This window comes from Hyperolius riggenbachi, chromosome 12 (assembly GCF_040937935.1).
Source record: "Hyperolius riggenbachi isolate aHypRig1 chromosome 12, aHypRig1.pri, whole genome shotgun sequence".
NCBI lineage: Eukaryota > Metazoa > Chordata > Amphibia > Anura > Hyperoliidae > Hyperolius > Hyperolius riggenbachi.
In genome coordinates this window covers 75,559,937-75,585,118 of record NC_090657.1, presented here as the reverse complement: position 1 = coordinate 75,585,118, position 25,182 = coordinate 75,559,937, and the positions used below count along the sequence as shown (strand labels likewise).

Below are 25,182 nucleotides of genomic sequence, written 5' to 3'. Positions count from 1 at the left end.
TCTTTGTAGTCAGTAGTAGTACTTTCAAGTAAGATACTTATACTTTTTTTTGTGGGTGGGGCGGTGGGGGGGGGGGAGAAGCAGACAGATTCACTTCATGTTATCAAGGTGATAAAGTTAAGAGAGTGGATGAAGACTTTGTTCCATGGCATATGTTTGACATTGGTGAATGAATGAACAGGCCCCAGTTGTATAAGGGGTAATAAATGAGCACATGAGAATAACGTCACAAGGGCATGTGGATGTCCTTGCAGGTCAGAAGACTTGGCAGGCCACTCACCCGGGTGGAAGAGGGTCTGGTCGATCCCACGTGGTTCTTTTCGCTACATGATCTACAAAATAAACCCGTCCATGCTGATCAACACGCTGTTCCCATCTGTGAGAGACCACAAACAAAGCAATAAACAAGGAGCACTACGCATACATGCCATTTCTGAATATCATTTGTATGAGCAATACATATCGTAAACCATAACTCTGAGGCCTCATTCACACTGTATGCATAGACTGCACTGTAATGTTCAGACTACATGCGCTGCACAGCATGTGTGATGCACTATCGCACTGCTGTACGCATTTTTCGGGAATGGGATCAACTATAATAATAGCAGCCTTTTTTCAGCTGCATGATGACAAATATAAAATATTTTTACATTTATTGGAGGAACCCCTCCCTTCTTTTCATATTGCCGGGACAGAATCCGGCAAAATGCTGGAGTAGATGGTGTCCAGCAAACGAGGAATTGCTCATGGCTGCCACCTGTATAACCCTAGTTATGAAAAGAGAAGGGTGAAAAGCATGCACTGAAATGCTCATAGGCTTGAAGGAGTGTTTATTTATCTTAGTATGTGTCAGAGTGGTGCAACTAAATATTTTGAATTAAAAACATTTTTGGTTTGGGTCCACTTTAAGGGCTCCGCCTCTCACATAGGAGACCAGGGTTTGAATCTCCGCTCTATTCAGTGAGCCAGTAACTATTTAGTAAGGAGTCTTAGGCAAGACTCCCTAATACTGCTACTGCCTACTGAGTGTGCCCTAATGGCTGCAGCTCTCAAATGCCCTGAGTTTGACAAAGGAAAAGCTATGTTCTTTTATTTAGCATAGAAATACATCTTTCATACCCAGGAGGAAGAGCGCCTTGGGTGACGGGTGGCGCCATCCTCTGGCTATCAGCAGCATTGAACGGAGCGATCTGTCTGGACACAGGGACAGCAGTGGATGTCGGGTCTGCTTCTGGAGGCGCAGTGCTGCCAGCTACATTTGTTGGTGCATCTAAGTTGTTTGCTAGGGCTGAAAACAGATCAGAATCATTACCAGCAAGTCCTGTTCAGCAGTCATCTATTTATTAACACACAAAATCACTTTCAACAACGCTAAGGACAATGAAAAATGAGGTGTTTTCAAAGTACACCTGAACCGAAAGGGTTATGGAGGCAGCCATATTTCCTTTTAAACAATACCAGTTGTCTGCCAGCAGTGCTGATCTCTTTGGCTGCAGTAGTTTCTGACTCGCACCCCTGAAACAAGCATACAGCGAATCCAGTTTGACTTCAGTCAGAAACACCATATCTGCATGCTTGTTCAGGCTAAAGTATGGCTAATGTATTAGAGGCAGTAGACCAGCAGGATGCTAGGCAACTTGAATTGTTTAAAAGGAAAAGGCAATAAATACATCAGCATCCATATCCGCCACAGCTAACATTTTTTTTTTGTAAGCAGGTTTCTTCGCATGCATATTCTTATTCATGTCTAGTAAAAGCCATAACAAACAGGATAAGTGTTTGTTACTACCTAGGTACAGGGGTGTCGAACTCAAATACAAAGTGGGACAATATTGTACACTGGGACCTAGTCGCGCACCAACCTCAATGTCTACTGGCCACCTTCCTCCCTTACAAAGTTCCCCTGGTGTCTAGTGGTCCTCCCTCCCCTATACAGCTGTTTTCTATAGAACCTCCCCCCTCCCATACAGTTTCCTAGTGTTTAGTGCTTTCCCCTACCTCCCCATATGGCTTCCCTGGTGTTCTAGGGCTTCACCTCCAATATAGCTTCCCTAGTGGTCTAGAGTGGGCCAAACATAATGCAAAGTGGGGAAACTACCTGAAGCCCAAATTTAGCCCGCAGGCCAGAGTTTGACATGTATGACGTAGATTTTGGCTTTATGCCCCTCCCAACAGGAAGTGTGCTTTTTCTAAGCCACACCCCCTCTAGTAGGCTGAACTCTTATTGACTAAAGAATAAGGACTATTACACTAGAACACGAATTACGTAAATCATGACTATATAGTTGTCCTACCTGGCAAGGATAGCCTTTGAGGGGTTGGTGGAGGCGGCCGAGATGGTCTTGGAGGCCTGTTGGGTTTGAAACCTCCGTTGGATAGAGATGGTGAACTGGTGCCATTGTTATCATTAGAAATTGTGCCATCAGTCATGTCCGTACTAGAAACATTAGAACACGATTAGAAGCTTTAGGCAGGAAACTCAGGTAACAGAAACACAGCATGTGATGATAAACGACCCAATCAGAGGTTACCTACAATAAAAGCTACAGAACTACATTTTCAATACTTCCATAAATTAGAGCAGCAAGGCAGAGAAGATTGAGGAAAGGGAGTTGGTCTCTGGAACATATCGAGGCGAACCACAGGTCAAAAGACAGAAACTTACCTGGGAAGAGGAAAGCCTCTGTATCCTCCAGGGCACCGCGGTAGCCTGGGACCTTCCTGATGAGCTCGAGCGAGCTCCTCTTCATGTACATGTCTGTTCCACACCAATTTGTAAGTCATGCCGGCGCAGTAGCACGGAGCAGTTTGTGCACGAGCAGCTGCGGCTTACTGCACAGGCGCAGCCCTAATCGCATGGACACAGCACAGCGTGCATGAAGAGGAGTGCAGTCGCGCCAAGCACTCTCTCTCTTTGGTGGTGGTAGGGGCCACGGTAGTCCTGAGGACATGGGAAGCCTTTGCAGGATCCAGAGGCTTCCTTCTTAAGCAATGAAGAAGGGTGGAGGCATCCAAAAATAAATATCTCTCAGAGTATGCTTTATAAAGACAAATACATGAGTTCTCTTACCTCTCCAGATGGAACAACCCAAAAGACAAGGGTTTAGATCAAATAAGGTTTATTCAAGCTGAATTAAAAAAAAAAAAAAGAGCTGTGGAGTCGGAGATGAGGAGTAAGAGTCGGAGGTTTCATAAACTGAGGCGTCAGAGTCGGATGATTTTTGTACCAAGTCCACAACCCTGGTAAATATTAGAATAAGGAGTCGGAGTCAAGGAGTTAGAGTTGGAGCTATTTTGGGTACCTGGAGTCTGAGGTTTCATAAACTGTTTTTCAGGTCAATAAAGTGCCTTAAAGGGAAGGTCCAAGCAAAATAAAAAAATGAGTTTCACTTACCTGGGGCTTCTACCAGCCCCATGCAGCCATCCTGTGCCCTCGTAGTCACTCACTGCTGCTCCAGTCCCCCGCTGGCAGCTTGCCGACCTCGGAGGTCGGCGGGCCGCATTGCGTACATTTTTACGCATTCCCGCTAGTGCAGGCACATTTACGCATTAGTGGTGCAATCCGTAAATGTGCCTGCACTAGCGGGAATGCGTAAAAATGTACGCAATGCGGCCCGCCGACCTCCGACGTCGGCAAGCTGCCAGTGGGGGGCTGAAGCAGCAGTGAGGGCACAGGATGGCTGCATAGGGCTGGTAGAAGCCCCAGGTAAGTGAAACTCATTTTTTTTATTTTGCTTGGACCTTCCCTTTAAGGAATTCAGTTTGCAGCCTGGTGCACCAAAAATAATTTTCTGTGTTGTTTCATTTGGAGAGGTACGATACCTCATGTATTTAAATCTTTATAGCATATACTCTGATAAATATTTATTTATGGGCACCCCCACCCTTCTTCATTGCCCACTACACCTCCTTTGGTGGTGTCCTTCCCACTTGTGTGGTGCCATCCACAGTTGGTGAGGACCCCAGGACGGTGACCACATGGTTCCGGCAGGACTTGGAGTACAGAGCGGGGACAGTGTTTTCCCTGTAGGTGATATAAGATGGTTGCAGGTACTGCAACCCCCCATTGTGAGTATAACTACTCTTGTAATATTCAGCTAATTTTATCCTACCATACTTCACCATTTGGCCCCTGGTCCCGTCTTTGTCACACAGGGTAGTGTGGTACCCCCACAGTGACTGACCCTAGTTCTTCCTTCTTAGGTAAGTATCTGTTTTTTGACCTGAGGTTTACCTAGTGAGGCTTGAAAGGTCAAAGTACAGGGACTGTCCTCTGAAATTACTCTGCAAACTATTTTGCTTGGCACAGTGCTTTGTATGTCCTGTTTCAATGAAGGCAACCTCTAATTACCTACACTTTATAGAGAATTTATGTGTGCATCAAACCAAGTAACACCTCTAATTATCTACATTATTATCATACGTGCAGCTTACACTGCTCAGGTTAAATTCAGGGTTACTTAAAGGGAAGGTTCAGGGAGGGGATTCAAAAAATAAAAATAAATTTCCACTTACCTGGGGCTTCCTCCAGTCCGTGGCAGGCAGGAGGTGCCCTCGCCGCCGCTCCGCAGAAGTCCCAGGAAATGGAGCGCAGAAGAGCCCGACCTGGCAGCCGGCCTGGCCAGGTCGGGTCGGGCACCGGAGACCACCGGGAGCCTGCGGAGCGGCGGCGAGGGCACCTCCTGCCTGCCACGGGCTGGAGGAAGCCCCAGGTAAGTGGAAATTTATTTTTATTTTTTGAATCCCCTCCCTGAACCTTCCCTTTAACTGCAGCCAAAGCTTCGTTATAAACTGTGTGAGGAGGGGATATAATCTCTGCCATAGGTTTTAGTACATGTTGGTGTAACCATGAAAGATTTCTCTTTGCTTCCTGTCACATGACAGATGGTCACTCAGAAGGAAGTGAGGCATAAACTGCCCAATCAGGATGCAGAAAGAATTGACAAGAGCTGCCTCTTCCTCTCTCAATCCAAAATTAAAAACACCAAATTGTAACTGAGCTCTGGAAACTTTACTGCTCAATTGTCTCCAGTTTCAGCACTTTCTAAGTCAGAACTGTATGACGGAGAGATTTATTAGTGTAGGTACAAAGAAAACCATATCCAAAATTGAGTCGCTCTTCAACACAAGCAATCTACGAAAGGAAACAAACATTCCGATTGTTCTGGACAATCGTTCCACCTGCCATCATAAATAAAAGCCCTATTCCTGGAATTTTTTTTAAATCTATATTTTTTTTTTTTTATAAATTCATGGGAAGGTCTTAGGATTCAACCCTCCAAATAGACAGTATGGGTTCTTCTGAACACTTTACCTTCAATTACATTGTCCCACATTGTCCCCAACCACTGTGGCTGAGTGACAAAGATTAAGTAAAGCTACCATCACTTAGAAAGAGGAAGCAAAATTAGCCAATGAAAAACACTGCCAATTAATTAGCTGGCTGTGAAAGAGGCGCTATCCCACATATAGACACGGAGTTGCTCCTACTTGTATTTTTGCCTGAGGAAGCGGGCGTGAGACACACGAAATGCGTTGCAGATCTTTTGTAGTAAGAAATAAATGTAATTTGTATATTACACATCGTGTCTTCTTTGGTGGGGAGGTTAGTCTAACACACACGCACACACACGCACGCACACACACGCACGCACGCGCACGCACGCACACGCACGCACACTTTTTTTTAAAGTAAGATTGGTGGTACCCCCAACATTTTGTTTCTGTTGCAGCAAATTGGCACATGGGGGAGTAGGGGTAGTGTTAAAGTTAGGCATTGAGGGGGGACAGTTAGCCTCCCTAGCTGTATGATTATTTCTAGATTTAGGGTCTAAAAGTTGTGCAATTTTTTCACAGAGAGATCTGCAGCAGCTCCTGCATATAACTCACCCAGGATACAGGGTTACCGCTCTGAGCTGCAGATTTCCGTCCAAGCCTGGATTACCGCTAAGGCGGTTAAGGTTGGGCGTGTGGGGCGCAGGTGATTAAGGTTAGGCATGCGAGCGAGGGGCAGTAGGCAAGTGTAGAGGGAGGATTCTGTGCGAGAATAGGGATCGGTTTAACTAATATTTTACTTGTGTAATTGCACTGCAAAATAGCAGAATATTGGTAAATGTACTGATATTCTACTTTTGGCTATTTCTGGGCATCCTTTTTAAATGTGTGCACTTCACTTTGCCAACAAGGCTTCCACTTCTGTGCATGTTAGAAGACTATGTAGCTCATCCCTCGTGTCTGTTACATAATATGGTGTTCCATTAAAGGACAGTGATCGATAAAAATATCTTGGTTCTGTAGAAGGCTGATGCATTCTGCTGCGGTTAATGACTTACCTCGTAGAAGTGGACTCCGTTTGTGTCCGGGAAGAGTCTGTAGAGGCTGAATGAAAAACACAAAAAATGAAGAGTGGGTTATAAAGTTTGGTGTACAGAACACAAAATAATCTGTCTGGTTTAGGAATACTGAGGCGCCAAAACAGAATAATATACACTAAAAACCGTAAAAAGAAAAAATATGGGAGGTAGTGGTGGGCTTGCCTCCCAACAGATGACACAATGGGTCTATTTTAGTATGGAACACAATTTTATTAGGAATTGCTCCTCTTTGTTGCAATGCATTTCGCAGGTCGAACCTGCTTCCTCAGGCAATAGGGAAGTAACTGTGGAGATTCTCTCAGGAAATGAGGCACCCATACACTGACAGACTATCCCCAATTACTCCATTATTGCATGAGGAAGCGGGTTCGACCCGCAAAACGCATTGCCACAAAGAGGAGGAAGTCCGAATAAAAATGATGTTCTGTACTGAAATAGACGTTCTACTGGGAGATAAGTCCACGACTACCTCCCATTTTTAAACTGTTTTCAGGGTATTTTATTTGGTTTAGGAATACAGAGGCGCCAAAACAGGTCTATTTGTTGTCCACTCTTAAGGGAGAGGTGTCACCCTATTCCTGCTACTAAAGAGTGACTTCTCCCCACCTGCATGTACAGTGGTTGCCTGAGGGGTAACCCACACTTGTGAGTATCATTTCAGCTGTCTGTGTTGTTGTTGTTGTTACCCACAATAAGCCCCTACATACTACACTACAGTGGGCTCTCGGTTGTCTCCCACCTCCCTTCCTACCTTATTTTCAAGCTATAATCTGTCTCCGCACATCAGAAGATTCTTTCCACGCTGATGATTCATGCAGGAAACTGTATAGGACAGGAAGGGGAGCAAATAGACACCAGGGAACTGTATAGGGGAGGGAGCCATTACACACCAGGGCACTTTACAAGGGAGGGAGTTGGCCACTAGGCATGGAGGTTGGCCGCAACTTGTTCCCAGTGTTTAATTTCGGCCCTCTTTGTATTTGAGTTTGGGTTAGAGGATTACATTTCACTTGTAAAGCAATTTCACAGCTGAGATTCAGAATATTACAAACACATAACTGTGACAGATTCCCTTTAAAGCACAGCTAATGCTATATAATGGTTTAAAGTGAGACATGTCAGCTTAAAATATTGAAGCGCTGTTGTGTTTATAGGCCATTGACACTCTTCATTAGTTACAGGTACAACAAAACCTTTGTGAGATTTTGTATCTGTAAAGCCACCCTACCATCTGCAGATTATCCCTCAGACAGTGCAGTGCAATTGTGGCTGAAACCGGACCAGCAAGCTCTGGCCTAGCAGCATGCGGATACAGTGGTGAATGTAATTTCTCTATTGGGATTTCTCACTGGGAAGAGTATTGCAGCTATTCGACTTCAAAACAACTGGCCAACAACTATTTGTCCCAGCGTATCAGGTATTCACCTGTTTAAAAGCTTTAGCTGGCTACCTTGGACAAAATCAACCTTTCCACTTAGCTACGTAGGAGATCTAAGGGTACCCAGAACGTCCTTTGTGCTCTAAAAGATAATCAACAGCATAATAACTTTTAACGAAAAACATTTCATTGTTACAGCTGATATAAATCCTACAGTAAATCTGCAGTGTGTCTACTTCCTGATTCATGGAAGCAGACATATTGTTAACATCCTGTGCTTTCAAATGAGCTTATCTGTCATGGCAGTCAGCTGACACGTAGAGAGATCACATAACAACCTGTGATTAGTCACTGATGAGGGTGGAATTAGATGAGCTAAACTCTCTGCATACATACAGGGTGCATTTACATCCTTCCACATTCATCTCCTAGTGCTCTTCTCTGCTACCCAGCCACACAAGAGGGGGGCCCTTTGAGGGGTCCCAGGGGTTGTTGCTGTACCCCACCTCAAACTGATGAGGTTTCCTCCAGCCAGGGAGGCAGTGTACGGTCATTCTTTTACTGCTTACATGCTCACAATGATGCACATTTGAAGCTCTTGAGAGACACATAAAATGTCAAGCAGGGTTGCATTTGGCCTGCAGGCCTTGTGTTTGACACCTGTGCATTAGGGCAATACCATCAGTTCCCCAGTGATGAGATGTAGCTAACCAGTCACAGGTTACAATTGTAAAACAAACACAAACAAAGTGTAGTGCAAACACAGATCAAGTATATGCTGTATAAACTCAAACACAAATCAACCTCGTATAGAAGTCGACTCCAATATTCAACCCTCTTAAGCACGAACATTTATTGACTCAAGTACAAGTCTACCCAGCAAAGTTAATAGCTGGACTGGGCGACCAGGGGGGGATTATCGACTGCACTGCATACAATATTGCATCCATTAACCCCTCCTGGCCCTTAAAGAGACTCTGAAGTCTCTTTTTTCCCCTTATTTTCTCATACCAGCTTGTTAAGAGTTACTGCCTAAGTGAAATCACTGCATCCTCGCGGCAGATGACAAATTTATAGCTGAGGATTAGCCCTGCAAAGCTCCCGGGCTCGCAGGGCTGTACTTCTTCAATGAGGCAGAGCTTTAGGCTGTAGCTCTGCCTCCTCCGTAGGCAATCTCTGCGGATCGCCACCTCTCCCCATCCCTCTCAGTCTTCTTTCACTGAGAGGGGTGGGGAGGAGGCGGAGACCCGCGGAGATTGATTGCGGAGAAGCAGAGCTACAGTTCAAAGCTCAGCCTCTCCAGGAAGAAAAGCCCTGCGAGTCAGGGCAGCATGATCTGCGACCTGCAAATTCGTAGAACTTTACAGGTCGCTTTCTAGGTAATAAATCAGCCACCTGCCGCAGGGATGCAGCGATTTAACTCTGGCATTAACTCTTAACAGGCTGATATGAGAAAATCAGTGAAATAGAGACTTCAGAGTCTCTTTAAGTGCAGCCAATACCTCCTCCAGGTCCCCAAGTGCAGCAATTATTTAGTACCTTTTATGCAGCCCAGCATTTCCCCCCTTGCCCCTTTCCTTGTTAATTGTTGTGGCCGGGACTGTCAGACCTGTGTTTTCTTGGCATTTCCTTTCCTCTAAGTAACACTTACCACTGGGTAAATTGCTGCAATTGGGAATGTCACTATTAGTACACACATTACTCAGTGTGCTCAGTGTTGCCCGTGACTCGTGTATAAGTCGACCCCTATACTTTTATTGAGAGAGTCAGACCTACATTTCTAGACTTCTAGTCAAGTATATACAGTACAACTTTTTTTTTTTTTTTTTAATTTGTGGTGAATGTAGGACTCATTCCTACCTGATACAAAACTGGCTTCGCCATTACTCAAGATTTCTGGATCCACCTGTAGTCCATTGAGACACACTGACAGGTCCCCCACTGTCTCCCGGTCCCCTTGCAGCTGTAAGTTTACAATCACTTCTTCCACTGAAAGCAAAAAAAGCACAAAAAGGAATTTACACAACTAAACAAACGAACTGCATGTGGCAAAATAGAACACCATTTTACTTAAATGGGCACTATGGTGAAAAATTGTAACATTTAAAATATGTGCAAACAAATACCGTATATTCCGGCGTATAAGACGACCCCCCAACTTTTCCAGTTAAAATATAGAGTTTGGAATATACTCGCCGTATAAGACCCCTACATAGAACTGGGTTTAGAATATAACTATAGAACTACATAGGGTGTAGAATAGAACTAGATAAAACTATTACTGGGTGCTGTATGATCCAGAGGGAGGGCTGTGCATATTTTCATAACTGGCAAAGCTGTCATCCCAATAGTACTTTGTGCTACATAGTAATAGTAATTGTGCTACATCTTTAAATTACCTTAAATACCAGATGGTGCAAAGATAAAATCTATATGCAGTTGGCTGATGGTGTAATGGTTAAGGGCTCTGCCTCTGACACAGGAGACCAGGGTTCGAATCTCGGCTCTGCCTGTTCAGTAAGCCAGCACTAATTCAGTAGGAGACCTTTGGCAAGTCTCCCTTACACTGCTACTGCCAATAGAGCGCGCCCTAGTGGCTGCTGCTCTTGTCTGGCGCTTTGAGTCCGCAAGGAGAAAAGCGCAATATAAATGTTATTTGCCTTGTCTTGTCTATATCCAGTAAAATCTTCCAGCAATCGCTATAGTTTTTTTCAACAGCCGCTTGCGTGAGTAGTAAATGACAAACCTAATGCTGCAGCATCAGGGGATGGATCCCACTGCAGTAAAAGCTTCCTGCAAAACATTAGCATCAAGCAAGCAGCCACTCGCGCGGCTTACACAGCAGCTTCCTGCTTCTGGGTCACCTGACTGGTGACTTGTGCGCTCAACAATGTGCTCCTCCTCCAGTAATCTCCATCGTGAGCGCACACGTCATCGATGATCCCCGAACCAGGAAGCTGCTGTGTAACCCGCGCGAGCAGCTGCTCGCTTGATGCTAATGTTTTTGCAGGAAGCTTTTACTTCAATAGGAACTTTCCCCGATGCTGCAGCATTAGGTTTGTCATTTACTATAATTTCGGGTTGAAGTAGTGACACCCGCAGCCTGACACCCCGGCGTATAAGACGACCCCCGACTTTTCAGACGATTTTAAGGGGTTAAAAAGTCGTCTTGTACGCTGGAATACACGGTAAGTATGTTTTTTCCAGCGTAAAATGAGCCATAAATGACTTTTCTCCTATGTTGCTGTCACTTACAGTAGGCAGTAGAAATCTGACAGAAGTGACAGGTTTTGGACTAGTCCATCTCTTCATAGGGCATTCTCAGCAAGGCTATTATTCTTTATAAATATATTCCCTATAAAGGATTTAAACAATGATGCTGGCCAGCTTCCCTGCTCGCGACAGTTTTTTGGCAGCTGGACAGAACAACTGCCATTCACTAAGTGCTTTTGAAAATAAATAAATCCCTGAGAATCCCCTATGAAGAGATGGTCTAGTCCAAAACCTGTCACTTCTGTTCGATTTCTACTACCTACTGTAAGTGACAGCAACATAGAGAATTTATGGCTCATTTTACTCTGGAAAAAACACACTTCTTATTTGTATATGTTTGCACATTTTAAATTTCCCACCACGATGTCCCTTTAAGTGTTCTGACAGGTGCTTTATTACTAACATCCGTTATGATGGTTGGTGAAATTTATGGATGACCGTTTTAGGAGGAATCGCTGCACAGACACGCTGCTCCCTGTTATGCAATATAGAGAGGGGAGGGAAGAAAAGAAGTGACAGATGAATGTAGCCACTGAATTAAAGCTCTTGTTTGTGATTGGTTAAATGTCAAGGTTCACCTGTACTGTCACTAGATGTTTGTACAAGACAAACTGACCATCTTTTCCTGTACGGTCACACACATGTAACCCTTTAGCAGCCAATTTATTTAGAGGCTTGCAAGTGCTCCAGGCCAATTTATATCAGCACTTTATTATTACGTATTTGTTACATTTCCCTGCTTCTAATTAGTACTGCTCTAATGTGCAATTATGGCCACTTGTCACTAGGGGGCAGCGTGAGACAATAAGAGGATTCCCGCTTTCAGTGTCTATATTTTCTGCTAGTAGAGAGAGATCAAAGTTTTCAAAAAATTTTTTAGCAAAACGAGTTCTGCTGACTGAGGTCAAAAGCAGTGGACTTATCTCAAACATATACCTCGAAGTTGCTAGTGGGTTAAAGAGAAACTGTGACCAAGAATTGAACTTAATCCCAATCAGTAGCTGATACCCCCTGTATGGCTGATATTGTGGTTAACACCCCCCCAGGAAACTTGAGGACCATGGTCCTGGCAGTTTCCGGTCTGTGAATCTCATTGCATTGTGGGAAATGGCTGTTCACAGCTATTTCCAACTGTCAAAAAAGCAAGCCACATCCCCTTCCAGTGACATCACCTGCCAGCAGTAAATATGTCACCATGTGGTAAATGTCAGAATGTAAATCAGGGCGAGGAAAGATTTTACAATGGGCATACACTGACTAAATCATTTATACATAATTATTGTAAAAATGAAGCACTTTTTTATTACATCATTTTCACTGGAGTTCCTCTTTAAGGCCCATACACATGCTTGACTAATGTTGCCCGGTGAGGATCGGGACCCGATTCCTCAGGCAGGCGACATTGTAGGCCTGACACTGTACAGATGCAGGGTTAGCGATGTGTTATGTAGTATTGCTATGCGCAGTGGAACGCAGAGAGGTAGGGCGCAAGTGACGTTATACATGTGCCAGGTGAGTGGAGAGAACAAAGCTCTCAGCCGTCTGGATCCAGTGGGCATGGTGTGTGGCTGCATACTCACGTTTCGTATTATTAGCCAGCAGGGTTTCGTGCAGGTTTAGGGAGGCGCTGCCAAGCAGGGCATCTGATTTTAGCGTCTGATGACTCCACACCCGGAAGTTTAACACGCTGAAGGGGGTGACAATGCTGCAAGCAAGAAATGAAAAATGCAGATTAAAGGAGAATTTCTGGATGGGTTTAGTAGAAGTATACCCATAATAACAACTACAAATTAGCAGTAGCAGAACTACAATTCATGGGGCCTCGCCAGTGAAACTTTGATGGTGCTCCAAATGGTAACACCCCTTCCTTTGCCTCCCCTTGGTGCTTCACGACCTGGGGTCCCATCTCACAAAGGTCGTAAAACAAGTGTGGCCATCCTGATCTTCACACCCATAACAAGTTTAGCCACAAACCTGACATCTGATCTGATGAATAGTCTCCTGTATCGGAGACAGGGGAGGTTAGTGATTGGGGCCCCAAAACAGCTCTGGGCCCCCTGCGATTGCAGGTGCTGCTCCCCTCTAGCTACGCCCCTGCAAATTAGAACCTCTATCAAATTTGTATTGCTATCTGGGCCCATGCTTCCAATTCCCTCTGTAGCTACCCTAAAGCACAGGAAGTTAAGTAAAATTTAATGTATTTACCTATACCTATTATATTAATTTAACATGGACACAGATGTGTCACTCACTTCCAGAGGCAAGCAACATCTAAGGATGCTAATTTAGTTTAGGGGACCAAGCAGGAAACCTCATTGGGATATTCTGCTAACGTTATTGGGTGGATGGCACACTCTCGAACTGCTGGGCTTCAGTAGCAGTAAACTGCACCCACACTATTCAGCCAATCACAATGATTTGTGCTGTAGAGGGTGCTGTGATTAGAGAACTGTTCTCTATGAGGCTTTCTGCTGGGTCCCCTAAACTAGACTAGCGTCAAACCAAATTACTCCTCCATGTGTCATTACTATTATATCACAAAGAAAAACTAACTACACTATCCTTCCTCCAACAATATTAATTGAGCTCTTTCTACGCCTTTACTCCACTGTCCGCTTTGATCCAGGTGACAAATGAGTGTATGCAAACCACCTGATGCTGATCGAGAGTAGTCAGGTGATTCTTCCACGTAAAAGTTTTCTAAATCGCTACAGAAGGCCACTTACACAGTGAGATGCTGCTTCCACTTGGGACTGTGAGTGTTATTCCGAGTTTCTGTTTTCTTGGACTGTCCATCCACTGCCACTTCAACATAGGGACTTGGACCAAACCAGTTCTTTTTGCTGTCTTTTAGCTTAGCCGATATGACTGCAAGAGAGAGAGAGAGAGAGATGTAGGTAAGCACAGCAGTCACAATGCAACATTGTCCGGATAAAGGTAACATAACTACTTAAAGGAAAGCTTAAAGTGTACCCGAGGCAATATGTGACACGATGAGATAAACGTGTGTATGCACAGTACAAAACATTAATAACCAGGATGTTTTGCTTGCTTTCTTTTGCTGCCTCAAAGAGTTAATTTTTAGGCCTGGGAGTGACAGCTTCTCTCTTGCTGGTACCTTGTCAGGAATATAGTAAGCCTCACCGATACGCAAATTACAGACATATAAGTATTCCTGGCAGAATACAACTTCTGAGAGCACAGGGAGAGAAAATACGTGAACTATTGACCTTTTTCTAGCTCTGGGATACTTAATAGACTACCATTGAGCAGAGGCAGCAAAACATTCAATCTAGTTTGTTTATGTTTAAATATAAAATGAAATCATGGGATACCTAAAAAAGCCATTTTTAGGAGTAGGAGCATAAATACAATTGATTATCTCTTCGTTTATTTTCACCTCTGGTTTACTTTAAGTGACATGCTGAGATAGACATGCGTATGTACAGTGCTTAGCACACAAATAACTATGCTGTGTTGCTTTTCTTCTCCCTCTGCCTGAAAGAGTTAGGGCCCGTTTCCACTAAGTGCGGACTCGCAATGCGATTAGATGCATTGAAACTGAAACCAATGCACGTCAGTGGAGTCATTTCCATTGACTGCCAATTCCCAGTTGCAGTGTGATGCAGAAAAAAATTCTGCAGCACTTTTCCATTTCCCATACAAAGATTAATAGCCGCATACAGATTTCCATGTTAACATTTGCAGAAAACAAAACGTGGAAATCTGCATACAGAAAAACATATGCAGAATGCAATATAATAGAGAAAATAGAGCCATAATATTCAGCTATGCAACTGACCGATAACAGCCATACAACACTTTCCTGGCAGAGAACTGGGCTTCTGAGAGCAGGGGATAGATAAGAAAGGTCAATAATTCATATATTTTAGCACTCTGAGAAAGGGGAAAGACTGTTTCATTGAGCTGAGAAAAAACAATAAATCTACTAAATTAAAAAAAACTACTAGGTTTTATACAGCGGCTTGCAACAGTATTCGGCTCCCTTAAAGTTTTCCACATTTTGTCATATTACTGCCACAAACATGAATCAATTTTATTGGAATTCCACATGAAAGACCAATACAAAGTGGTGTACACATGAGAAGTGGAACGAAAATCATACAGGATTTCAAACATTTTTTTTTAACAAATAAAGAACTGCAAAGTGGGGTGAGCGTAATTATTCAGCCCCCTTTGGTCTGAGTGCAGTCAATTGCCCATAGACAATGCCTGATGAGTGCTAATGAGTAAGTGGAGTGCACCTGTGTGTAATCTAATGTCAGTACAAATACAGCTGCTCTGTGAGGGCCTCAGAGGTTGTCTAAGAGAACATTGGGAGCAACAACACCATGAAGTCCAAAGAACACAGCAGACAGGTCAGGGATAAAGTTATTGAGAAAGTTAAAGCAGGCTTAGGCTACAAAAAGATTTCCAAAGCCTTTAACATCCCACGGAGCACTGTTCAAGCAATCATTCATAAATGGAAGGAGTATGGCACAACTGTAAACCTACCAAGACAAGGCCGTCCACCTAAACTCACAGGCCGAAAAAGGAGAGCGCTGATCAGAAATACAGCCAAGAGGCTCAGGGTGACTCTGGACGAGCTGCAGAGATCTACAGCTCAGGTGGGGGAATCTGTCCATAGGACAACTATTAGTCATGCACTGCACAAAGTTGGCCTTTATGGAAGAGTGGCAAGAAGAAAGCCATTGTTAACAGAAAAAGCATAAGAAGTCCCGTTTGCAGTTTGCCACAAGCCATGTGGGGGACACAGCAACCATGTGGAAGAAGATGCTCTGGTCAGATGAGACCAAAATGGGACTTTTTGACCAAAATGCAAAAACGCGATGTGTGGCGGAAAACAAATACTGCCAATCTTGGAAGAAAACTTCTTGATGTCTGTAAAAGACTTGAGACTGGGGCGGAGATTCACCTTCCAGCAGGACAACGACCCTAAACATAAAGCCATGGCAACAATGGAATGGTTTAAAAAAAAACATATCCATGTGTTATGCTGGGAATACACGATGCGTTTTTGCGTTCGTTTTTGCCGTCGTTTTCGCTTTCGTTCGATTCTACTCTCGATTCACTGCTCGATTCTCCTCTCGATTCCTTATCTTTTCTTATCAATTACATTCACTTGAATGAGGAGAATCGAAACGAAAGTAGAATCGACCAGATCCAACAGGTTGGAATTTATCTATCAAACCCATCTATCTAAAGTAAAAACTTAACGTGTATTCCCAGCATTAGAATGGCCAAGTCAAAGTCCAGATCTAATTCCAATCGAGAATTTGTGGCAAGAGCTGAAAACTACTGTTCGCAAACGCTGTCCTTCTAATCTGACTGAGCTGGAGCCGTTTTGCAAAGAAGAATGGGCACGGATTTCAGTCTCTAGATGTGCAAAGCTGGTAGAGACATACCCTAAAAGACCAGCAGCTGTAATTGCAGCAAAAGGTGGTTCAAAGTATTGACTCAGGGGGCTGAATAATTACGCACACCCCACTTTGCAGTTATTTTTAAAAAATGTTTGGAATCCTGTATGATTTTCGTTCCACTTCTCACGTGTACACCACTTTGTATTGGTCTTTCAGGTGGAATTCCAATAAAATTGATTCATGTTTGTGGCAGTAATGTGACAAAATGTGGAAGACTTCAAGGGGGCCGAATACTTTTGCAAGCCGCTGTAAATGTGAAGTATTGTCATAGAACTATCTTATTAAAGGGAACCCGAGGTGAAAGTGATATGGAGGCTGCCATATTTAATTCCTTTTAAACAAAAGCAGTTGCCTGGCAGCCCTCCTGATCTTCTGTCTTTAATACATTTAGCCATAGACACTGAACAGGTACTCTGACTCAGGTTTTACTGGATTAGCCATATGCTTGTTCCAGGGTTTTGACTCAGACACTAGACCAACAGGACTGCCAGGCAACTGGTATTGTTTACAAGGAAATAAATATGGAAGCCTCCATATCACTCACCTCAGGTTCGCTTTAACTCAAATACAGACTTACAATTTTCATAAATAAGCCCTTTAGAAATGGTACACACTTGACAAACAGGCACGCCTTATCAAAGTTAACATGACTTATCAGAGTAGCATTGTCAATTAGCAGGCATAACTTCGCTATGCTACTTTGATAAGGTGTGTTAACTGTGATAAGGCGTGCTATTTGTCTTCGTGAATCAAGCCCTATGTGCGTTTGTTGGGTTTTTCAACAGTAGCTAATGATTGGCAATGAGGAATCGCACAAAGTGTGTGAAATTATGCTACACTGCTGTACATTTTTTCCAGCATGCAAAGCTCACATTTAAAGGGGAACTTTAACTTATGAGTGAACTTCAGCCCAATCAATAGCCGTTACCCCCTTTCCCACAAACAATATGAGTGATATACTGAAACCCCTCTCACAGCATGAGGTTATTGACATGGCCATGACAGTATACTGTCTGTGAGTCTTATTGCATTGTGGAAGTTAACGGCTCTTGCCAACTGCCAAGCGAGCAGTATCTCCCTCTGTGCACATATACATGCCTGAAGTAAAGATGATGACCTTCAGGCTCACTATCAAACACAAATTAATTACACGCCGGGTATCAATTATTTCTTAACTACTTAAAGACCGCCTCACGCCAATGGGCGTGAATGTGGCGGCAGCCCCAGGACCGTCCAACGCCAATTGGTGTCAAGTCCTGAGGTTGCAGTTTCACAGGGAACGGCCGCACGCATGTGCGATCGTTCCCTGCCACTTCACGGAACGGAGTTCCGGGATTACCCTGCTAGCCATCGATCGCGGCTAGCAGGCTGCTTGTAAACGTAAGGGGGAGAAATTCCCTTTGTTTACATACGTACAGCTCTGCGGTCCGCGGCAGCACTGTACGAGATTGGCAATACCCGGCCTCTGATTGGCCGGGGATAGCCGTCCTCTCATAGGCTGATGCCTATAAGAGGCGGAACAGGACGGATCGCCATCCTGTTCCAATTCCAGTGCACGGAGGGGAGGAGGGAGGGAGAGAGAGCCTCAGAGGCTAAAAAAAAAAAAAACTGCTGCAGCGATCGGACCCCTCCGGCGGCATGTCCCTTTAGGGACAAAAAAAAGGAGGTGAGTCCGATCACTGGGCTCCTTTGCTGGGCTGTGTAGGAGGCTGAAAAGCCTGCACAGCCCAGTGCTGCAATAAACAGCCTCGTCTTTGGGGAGGTGGGGGGGAGGGTTAGCACTTTGGGCGTCAAGTGGTTAATCTGTCTTATTTCTGAACTTCTCACTTTGTCCAGGCCACTATCTTTCGGTAAAGTTCCTTGATACTTAGTGTGGACGATCCCACCGGTACATTGGTTTTAATGTGAGTGAAACGTCAATGAACAGGTGCAGTTAGCCCCGGATTTACATCACAGGAGTCTATAAGCAAAGATCTCCTGGCACCCTAGACTTCGCCCTCCATGAACCTACAAACCCCTGCTGAATCACACCGCAAGTGTGGCTGTCCCACCTGTCACTTCTCCCTTACTTCCCTTGCCCGTCATAGGTAGCTCTAACTGCCCCTTTCTATTAGGTAGCCAGATCTATCCTCAGTATTAAGTAGCTAGAGGTGAACCCAAGTATTAGATAGCTAGAGGTGCCCCCGACTGAAGGGAGATCTCATCAGTAGAATGCCGAGAGGTGGGTGAGCAACCTCTCATTTATGCTCTGCTCGGGACTCTGCAAAGGGATAGGTAGGGGACTGAGCTGCATTTCCATCATGAGGCGCCTGTAGGCACGTGCCTACAGTGCCTTGTGGTAAATCCAGCCCTGGGTGCTGTGGTAAGTAAGTGGTTTATTTATGGTAAGTGGTTTCTTTATATTATGGTTCTAGCTGAAGCATTGACTTACTTGTGACTTGAAGCTGTGATTTCATGGTGATGCCATTTACTGCTGGTTTTGGGGCACCGCCATCCATTTCCCCTTTGAAAACTTGCGTCTACAGGAAAAAAAGAGAAACCAGTTTAAAGGGACACATCACAATGGTTTTATGAGAGACTAAAGAAAACAATTCTGCTAAAATAAAATTAATGTTTTTTCTTGTGAGCTGAAGCATTATCTTGGCAGATATCAAAATACTAAAGCCACTAATGGCTGTTGGTGTCCCTTGAGGACTGTTTTGGCACGATGTCTGGGCCTGCGTTTCTACACATCTATCATCACAGTGCCCCTGCTGAAGATTTACTCTACATTTTATGGAGGAAACAATTGGAAGAGAGGGAAATCTTGTAGCAGCAGCCGCCAAACAAAGAACTGCAGCATGGAGACCTAGAGCTGGATTCCCTGGGTGATCAAATCTACGTACTGACAGTTCAATTCTCTCCAAAAACGGCCTTTACCATTACCAGAATAGGTCCGATGTCAGATATAATCACATATAGGAAAACGGCTACCACTAGGTGGGGCTGTTGCTGGATAAAAGTGGCAGTCCCATTAAGTGATGGACTTGGTCCGACACGGATCACCACCAGCCCCACCATCCGCTGCTGTGCCATGTAATAAATATTAGATTGGCACATTTGGGTTGGTCACTAGTGGCGGCATTGCCAGATCATTATAATGATTGAATCTGCCACAACGTGGCTGTCCCATCATAATTTTGATCGGTTTCTGGTTGAAATCGATTGAAACAATCCATCCAACCTGTTGTAAAGGTGAGCAAAAAAAAAAATTGGTGTCCAAAAACGCTCTAAAACCCCCTATTATATAAGTTGTAAAGATGGCATTTTAAAGGGCTTGGTCAGTATTATTATTATTATTATTTAGTATTTATATAGCACGGCATCTTACACAGCGCTGTACAGAGTATATTGTCTTGTCACTTAACTGTCCCTGGGAGGGGCTCACAATCTAATCCCTGCTATAGTCTTAGGTCTATGTATGTATTGTGCAGTGTATGTATGGTAATCTAAGGCCAATTTAGGGGGAAGCCAATGAACTTATCTGTATGTTTTTGGGATGTGGGAGGAAACCGGAGTGCCCGGAGGAAACCCACAGACACAGGGAGAACATACAAACTCCTTGCAGATGTTGACCTGGCTGGGATTCGAACCAGGACCCAGCGTTGCAAGGCTAGAGTGCTAACCACTACGCCACCGTGCTGCAACGTTTGATTTCACAACGGTCAGACCCCGGCTAGTCTCCTCATGTGTAACATGTACTCACCCCCCCCCCCCCGGTAATGTAAAGTATACCCCGAATGCTCACCTATGCACCGGTGCGTCTCCTCATCTCCGCCATGTGCCTGTACCACGTGACCCAGCGGCATGTACGTGGTAACTTGCCTGCTAACGGGTCACAGGGTACAGGGGGTAGATTCTGGACACTGGAGGAAGTGCGCCAGTGGATAAGGGAATCTGGGAGGTGGGTACACATTACATGAAGGGAGACTTGGGGGTCCAGCCAGCAGCAGCACTAGTACAGACAATTCCCAATAGATCTCATGGTGAAATCTCTGCAGTGTGAGGCCAGGTAATGGATCCCCCTCCATGGAGTCACATCTGAATGCGGCTGCAACCGACGTGACCTATCATGGTCCTCTGCTGCTCGGCAACACCACCGCGCTTCACACGCCGGGCGTTACAACCGCTGCTATTTGGGTGCATTTAAATTGCACCTGAATGGCACTCATGGGTGGCAGATGGGACGCCCGTTTCCAGTAGCCATCGCGTGCGGCAGATCTGCGGGAACGCAGACTAATTCCAGAAACCGTGCCATGCATGGCTATGGGATTCGCTGCCTCCCGTGCGAAAACTGTGGGCAATGCCGGCTGAATTGCTAGGGCAAGCGATTCGGCCGGCAGCGCCATTATTTCCTATGGCAGAGTTTCCCGAGCGATTTGCCTGCGGGGAAACTCTGTGGATTCGGCCCGGTTTCCGCGCTAGTGGAAACGGGTCCTAACCGCCCAACAAGCGCGCAGATCAGCCTCCTGGCTGAAAGAGGCCTAAGCCTACCTATAGCAGTTTGACGATTGATTCTACTGGCGGTATATGTATTAGTATGATGCCGAGGAGCTGTGCGCAGGCTAAGCCATATGATGGCTCACCCTGCTGCCGCTCAAACCCCCGGCGGCATTAAATACTATTCCCCCTTCTAGTCATCGCAACTCAAAGGGAGATGTAATTCGCGGTACGGAACCCCAAATTACCCTTACGTGCCCCGTGCACTATAGCATTGCAGCTATAGCAGCACCTTGTTTCAGTACAAAACGCTGAGTGCCGAAACAACCTGCTTCGCTATTAGCAATCCTGGGTGATCAGAGACAGCTGGGCTCACACTGCTTGCTGTGGACAGAGACATATGGTCTCAGCTTTTAGCTCCTATCGCTGCCTCAACCAGGAAATCATCTCAGCCAGTAACCTCTGCTGCTTAATTTGACATTGGCTTCAAAGGTCTTGTTTACAGTCTGTAACAATGGCTTGTGCAAAGATCAATGTGCATGTGTCCAGATCCACCGACAACTCAACTACTAGTCTCAGCTGGTTGGAAGTCATTAGTTAAGGTACCTAGTTATTACTCCCTTATCAGGCAGATTGCAGGATTTGTATCAGCTGTAACAAAGAAATGTTTTTCTTTAAAGGTTATTATGCTGCTGCGTATCTTTTAGAGCAGAGAGGAAGTTCTGAGATCAGGTCTGCTTTAAAAGATCCATGGAATAAAACATTTGTAGTACCACAATCTGTTGCTCTGTTGAGGTACTGCAGTATATGGACTTTATGGTATTGGCAAATATTAATGACTACAGCAGATACCCCCCCCCCCCCACCTTGCAGATCAAGCAGATGACTTGGAAAGCCCCTCCCAGTGCCGTTTAGGGTCTGCATACACAGAGCAAGATCATCCACAAAGCAACCTAGGCAAGTGCCTGAGGCCTAGTGGATGTTAAGGGTGCCAAATGCCAGAGTCTCTGGACCAGCTTACCATACAGGAGAGCCACATTTACTTCCTTTCCTCATTTCATTTGAATCCTTCTCTGGCCATACACACACAGTAAGCAAGACAATAAAATTAGCTTTAGATGCAAAAATATACTGCAGGTAAAAAAATTTTTTATAAATTGCACTCTTTTTAAACTAAATACTGTATTACTGAAATATTTTATCTTGATGAAAGCTGCTATTTATTGTGTTTAAATACAGGACAGGTGTTCATGTTTGAAGACCCCAAAAGCTTGCAGTTTAAGCTTTCCAACATCCTCCTCTCGCTGCTTTGCCAGACCCACTCCCCCCCTGCAGTGACCACAACAGAAAAGGGTTGGCCTGGAGCTTGGCCACACCCCTCCAGTCACCCAATTGGAAGGGGTTGTGAGTGGCACCTTGGCCAAACCCTCTCCAATCCCCAATTGAGAGGGGTGGTGGGCGAAAACCTTGGCCAAATGCCCCTTACAAAAACATAACCTAGCTTGAGAGAGGGTGACACAGAGTAGCCCAGTGCAGTCACATGACCACCGTTTCTCTAAAAACATAGGTATTTAGAGGCACTTTTCTCATCATTTACATTTAACTTGCATGACTAGGAATGGGCGGGAGACGCAGGTTTGATACTAGTGATGTCTGACTAAGCTGAGCTTTTTTGTTAAGAGTAAAGCCAGCAACCGATGTCAGGGAAAAGGACTGGGCACTACCCAACACGACACAAGGGGTGATCACTTCAATGGGTACTTAAAGGACAACTATAGTGAGAGGTATGTGAAGGCTGCCATATTTATTTTCTTTTAAACAATGCTAGTTGCCTGGCTATCAAGCTGATCCTCTGCCTCTAATAATTTTAGCCATAGACCTTGACAAGCATGCAGTTGATCAGGTGTTTCTGACATTATTGTCAGATCTGACAAGATTACCTGCATGCTTGTTTATTGGTGTGATTTAGACACTAATACAGTCAAATAGATAAAAAGGGTTGCCTGGCAAATGGTATGGTTTAAAAAGGAAATAAATATGGCAGCCTCCATATTCTTCTCACTGCAGTTGTCCTTTAAGTGCTGTAAGTTTTCAGCTTAAATGATAAATCATTACTGCATTGCAGCACGGTGATGTAGTGGTTAGCGCTCTCGCCTTGCAGCGCTAGGTCCCCATTTCAAATCCCAGCCAGGGCACTTTCTGCATGGAGTTTGTATGTTCTCTATGTGTCTGCATGGGTTTTCTCTAGACGCGCCGGTTTCCTCCCACATCCCAAAAACATACAGATATGTTAAAGTGGTCTGAAACTCAGCATTTCTACTTTGCTCTAAAAGATTCCTTACAGCTTTAAAGCCAATATCACAGAAAAAACTTGCAGCATAATATCATTGAAACAGTTAAACACAGCACTTTGTCCTGCCATGAAAAGGCTATTCAGCTTCAAATCCGCATCCAGACTGGAGATAACAGTATCTTTGTTTACATTCCAATGTAGTTACATTTGTGAAAAGACTCCTGGAGAGGCGATCAGTGCTTCAGGCACACACACATAGTTCAGAACAGCTCACTAGAAGATGTTCATATATAATACAAAGCAGCTGGAATAAAATGCAATGGCAGCTTTCAGGGCAAGATAAACGATACTTTGGAAACTTGTAATTTGTAGTCAGACAATATTACTTGTGCTCAAAAACAAATATGACAACTGTATGAGTAATAAAAAGTAGGAAAATCCAGAGTTTCAGACCACTTTAACTGACCCTAAATTGGCCCTGGAGTACGATACATACACTACACGATACATACAGACATATGACTATGGTAGGGATTAGATTGTGAGCCACTCTGAGGGACAGTTACATGAACGTACAGGGCTGCACAAGATGTTGGCACTATATAAATACTTAATATTAATCCTGTGTGCCATCTCACTCCCGATACAATTCTATGGGCCTATTCAAACTTCTGTGTTGTATTGCATGCAAGCTCTGAATTACAATCTATGTTCAGTCTCCGTTGCAGTTCACACCCTTAATGTGTGTGTTAAACCACTGTGATTTCAGACGTGTGATAATCATTTACACACTGTTCTGAAGCACTCCCAGCAAATCTATGCATTCGGGAGTACCTGTCAAAGATGGTATAATAATGCTACTGTTTACCTAGCGAACCCTAGTGGCTGCAGCTCAAGCACTTTAAGTCCGCCAGGAGAAAAGCGCAATATAAATGTTATTTGTCTTGTATAATCATGCTGAGAAACCCTGCTCTACCTACCTTCTGCAGGGGAGGCTAAGCCCAGGTGGAGAAATGCTGGGAAATGCTAAAAGTGAGAAACATGTACCCTGAAGAAAATAAACATTAACCCTGCTGCCACCTGAGCACTATGCATATTCATGGAGGGTTTGAGTCATTGGCATTTTCCCTGGCACAAAGCAAACACAACAATGTGACCTCTTGAACCAGGAATGCTCAGATTTTACACCTGAGTGTATCTCGGAAGTCACAGCTTACTAACGATCCAGAGCGTAAAACTACAAAAAAAAAACATACATATACCAAATCATAAGACACACACACACGCGCGCACACACACACACACACACACACACACACACACACACACACACACACACACACACACACACACACACACACACACACACACACACACACACACACACACACACACACACACACACACACACACACACACACACACACACACACACACACACACACACACACACACACACACACACACACACACACACACACACACACACACACACACACACGCTACTAAAATACGCAAAAGAGCCCCAGACTGAGGTAAAGGGGGGAGGGGACAAGGAGAGGAACAGACAACTTATGGAGATATGTGGATCTCCATAAGCCTTATGGCAGGTATACTTTAATTTGATTGTGCTTTAAAACATTTAGCAAAAACATCTAGGCTTCAGACTGGATTGGAGGAGAAAGGGAGCAGATGTATGTTAGGAAGGCCTTGTTCACATTATAGGCGTTTTTGGTAAAATTTTAAGCGCGGGCGAAAGCGCTTGTGCAAGGATTTTCTATGAGAGAGTTCATATCAGAGCATTTCGTTAGCGATCAGATTTGAAAAGCAATGCTTGAGCCATTTTTTAGGTGATTTGCCTCAATGGAAGGTATAGGAAAAACACGAAACGCTCACATAATTGCTTTGGCAAGCGATTGCGTGAGCGTTTAAAAAAGAAAA

General features: G+C 44.4%; 1 protein-coding gene across 3 annotated transcripts in view; it reads right to left on the bottom strand.

The window, feature by feature from the left end:
- ITCH (itchy E3 ubiquitin protein ligase) overlaps positions 1 to 25,182 on the bottom strand; it is a 176,221-nt gene that overhangs the window by 45,051 nt on the left and 105,988 nt on the right. For all 3 annotated transcript variants that reach the window (XM_068262394.1, XM_068262392.1, XM_068262393.1), the window contains exons 2-9: positions 18,901 to 18,988; positions 13,755 to 13,896; positions 12,609 to 12,733; positions 9,616 to 9,744; positions 6,336 to 6,381; positions 2,298 to 2,440; positions 1,123 to 1,291; positions 281 to 376 (exon numbers count right to left, since the gene is read on the bottom strand). In XM_068262394.1, the coding sequence (XP_068118495.1) occupies positions 281 to 376; positions 1,123 to 1,291; positions 2,298 to 2,440; positions 6,336 to 6,381; positions 9,616 to 9,744; positions 12,609 to 12,733; positions 13,755 to 13,896; positions 18,901 to 18,967 (917 nt within the window). In that variant the 5' untranslated portion in view covers positions 18,968 to 18,988. The remainder of the gene's footprint in view (positions 1 to 280; positions 377 to 1,122; positions 1,292 to 2,297; positions 2,441 to 6,335; positions 6,382 to 9,615; positions 9,745 to 12,608; positions 12,734 to 13,754; positions 13,897 to 18,900; positions 18,989 to 25,182) is intronic.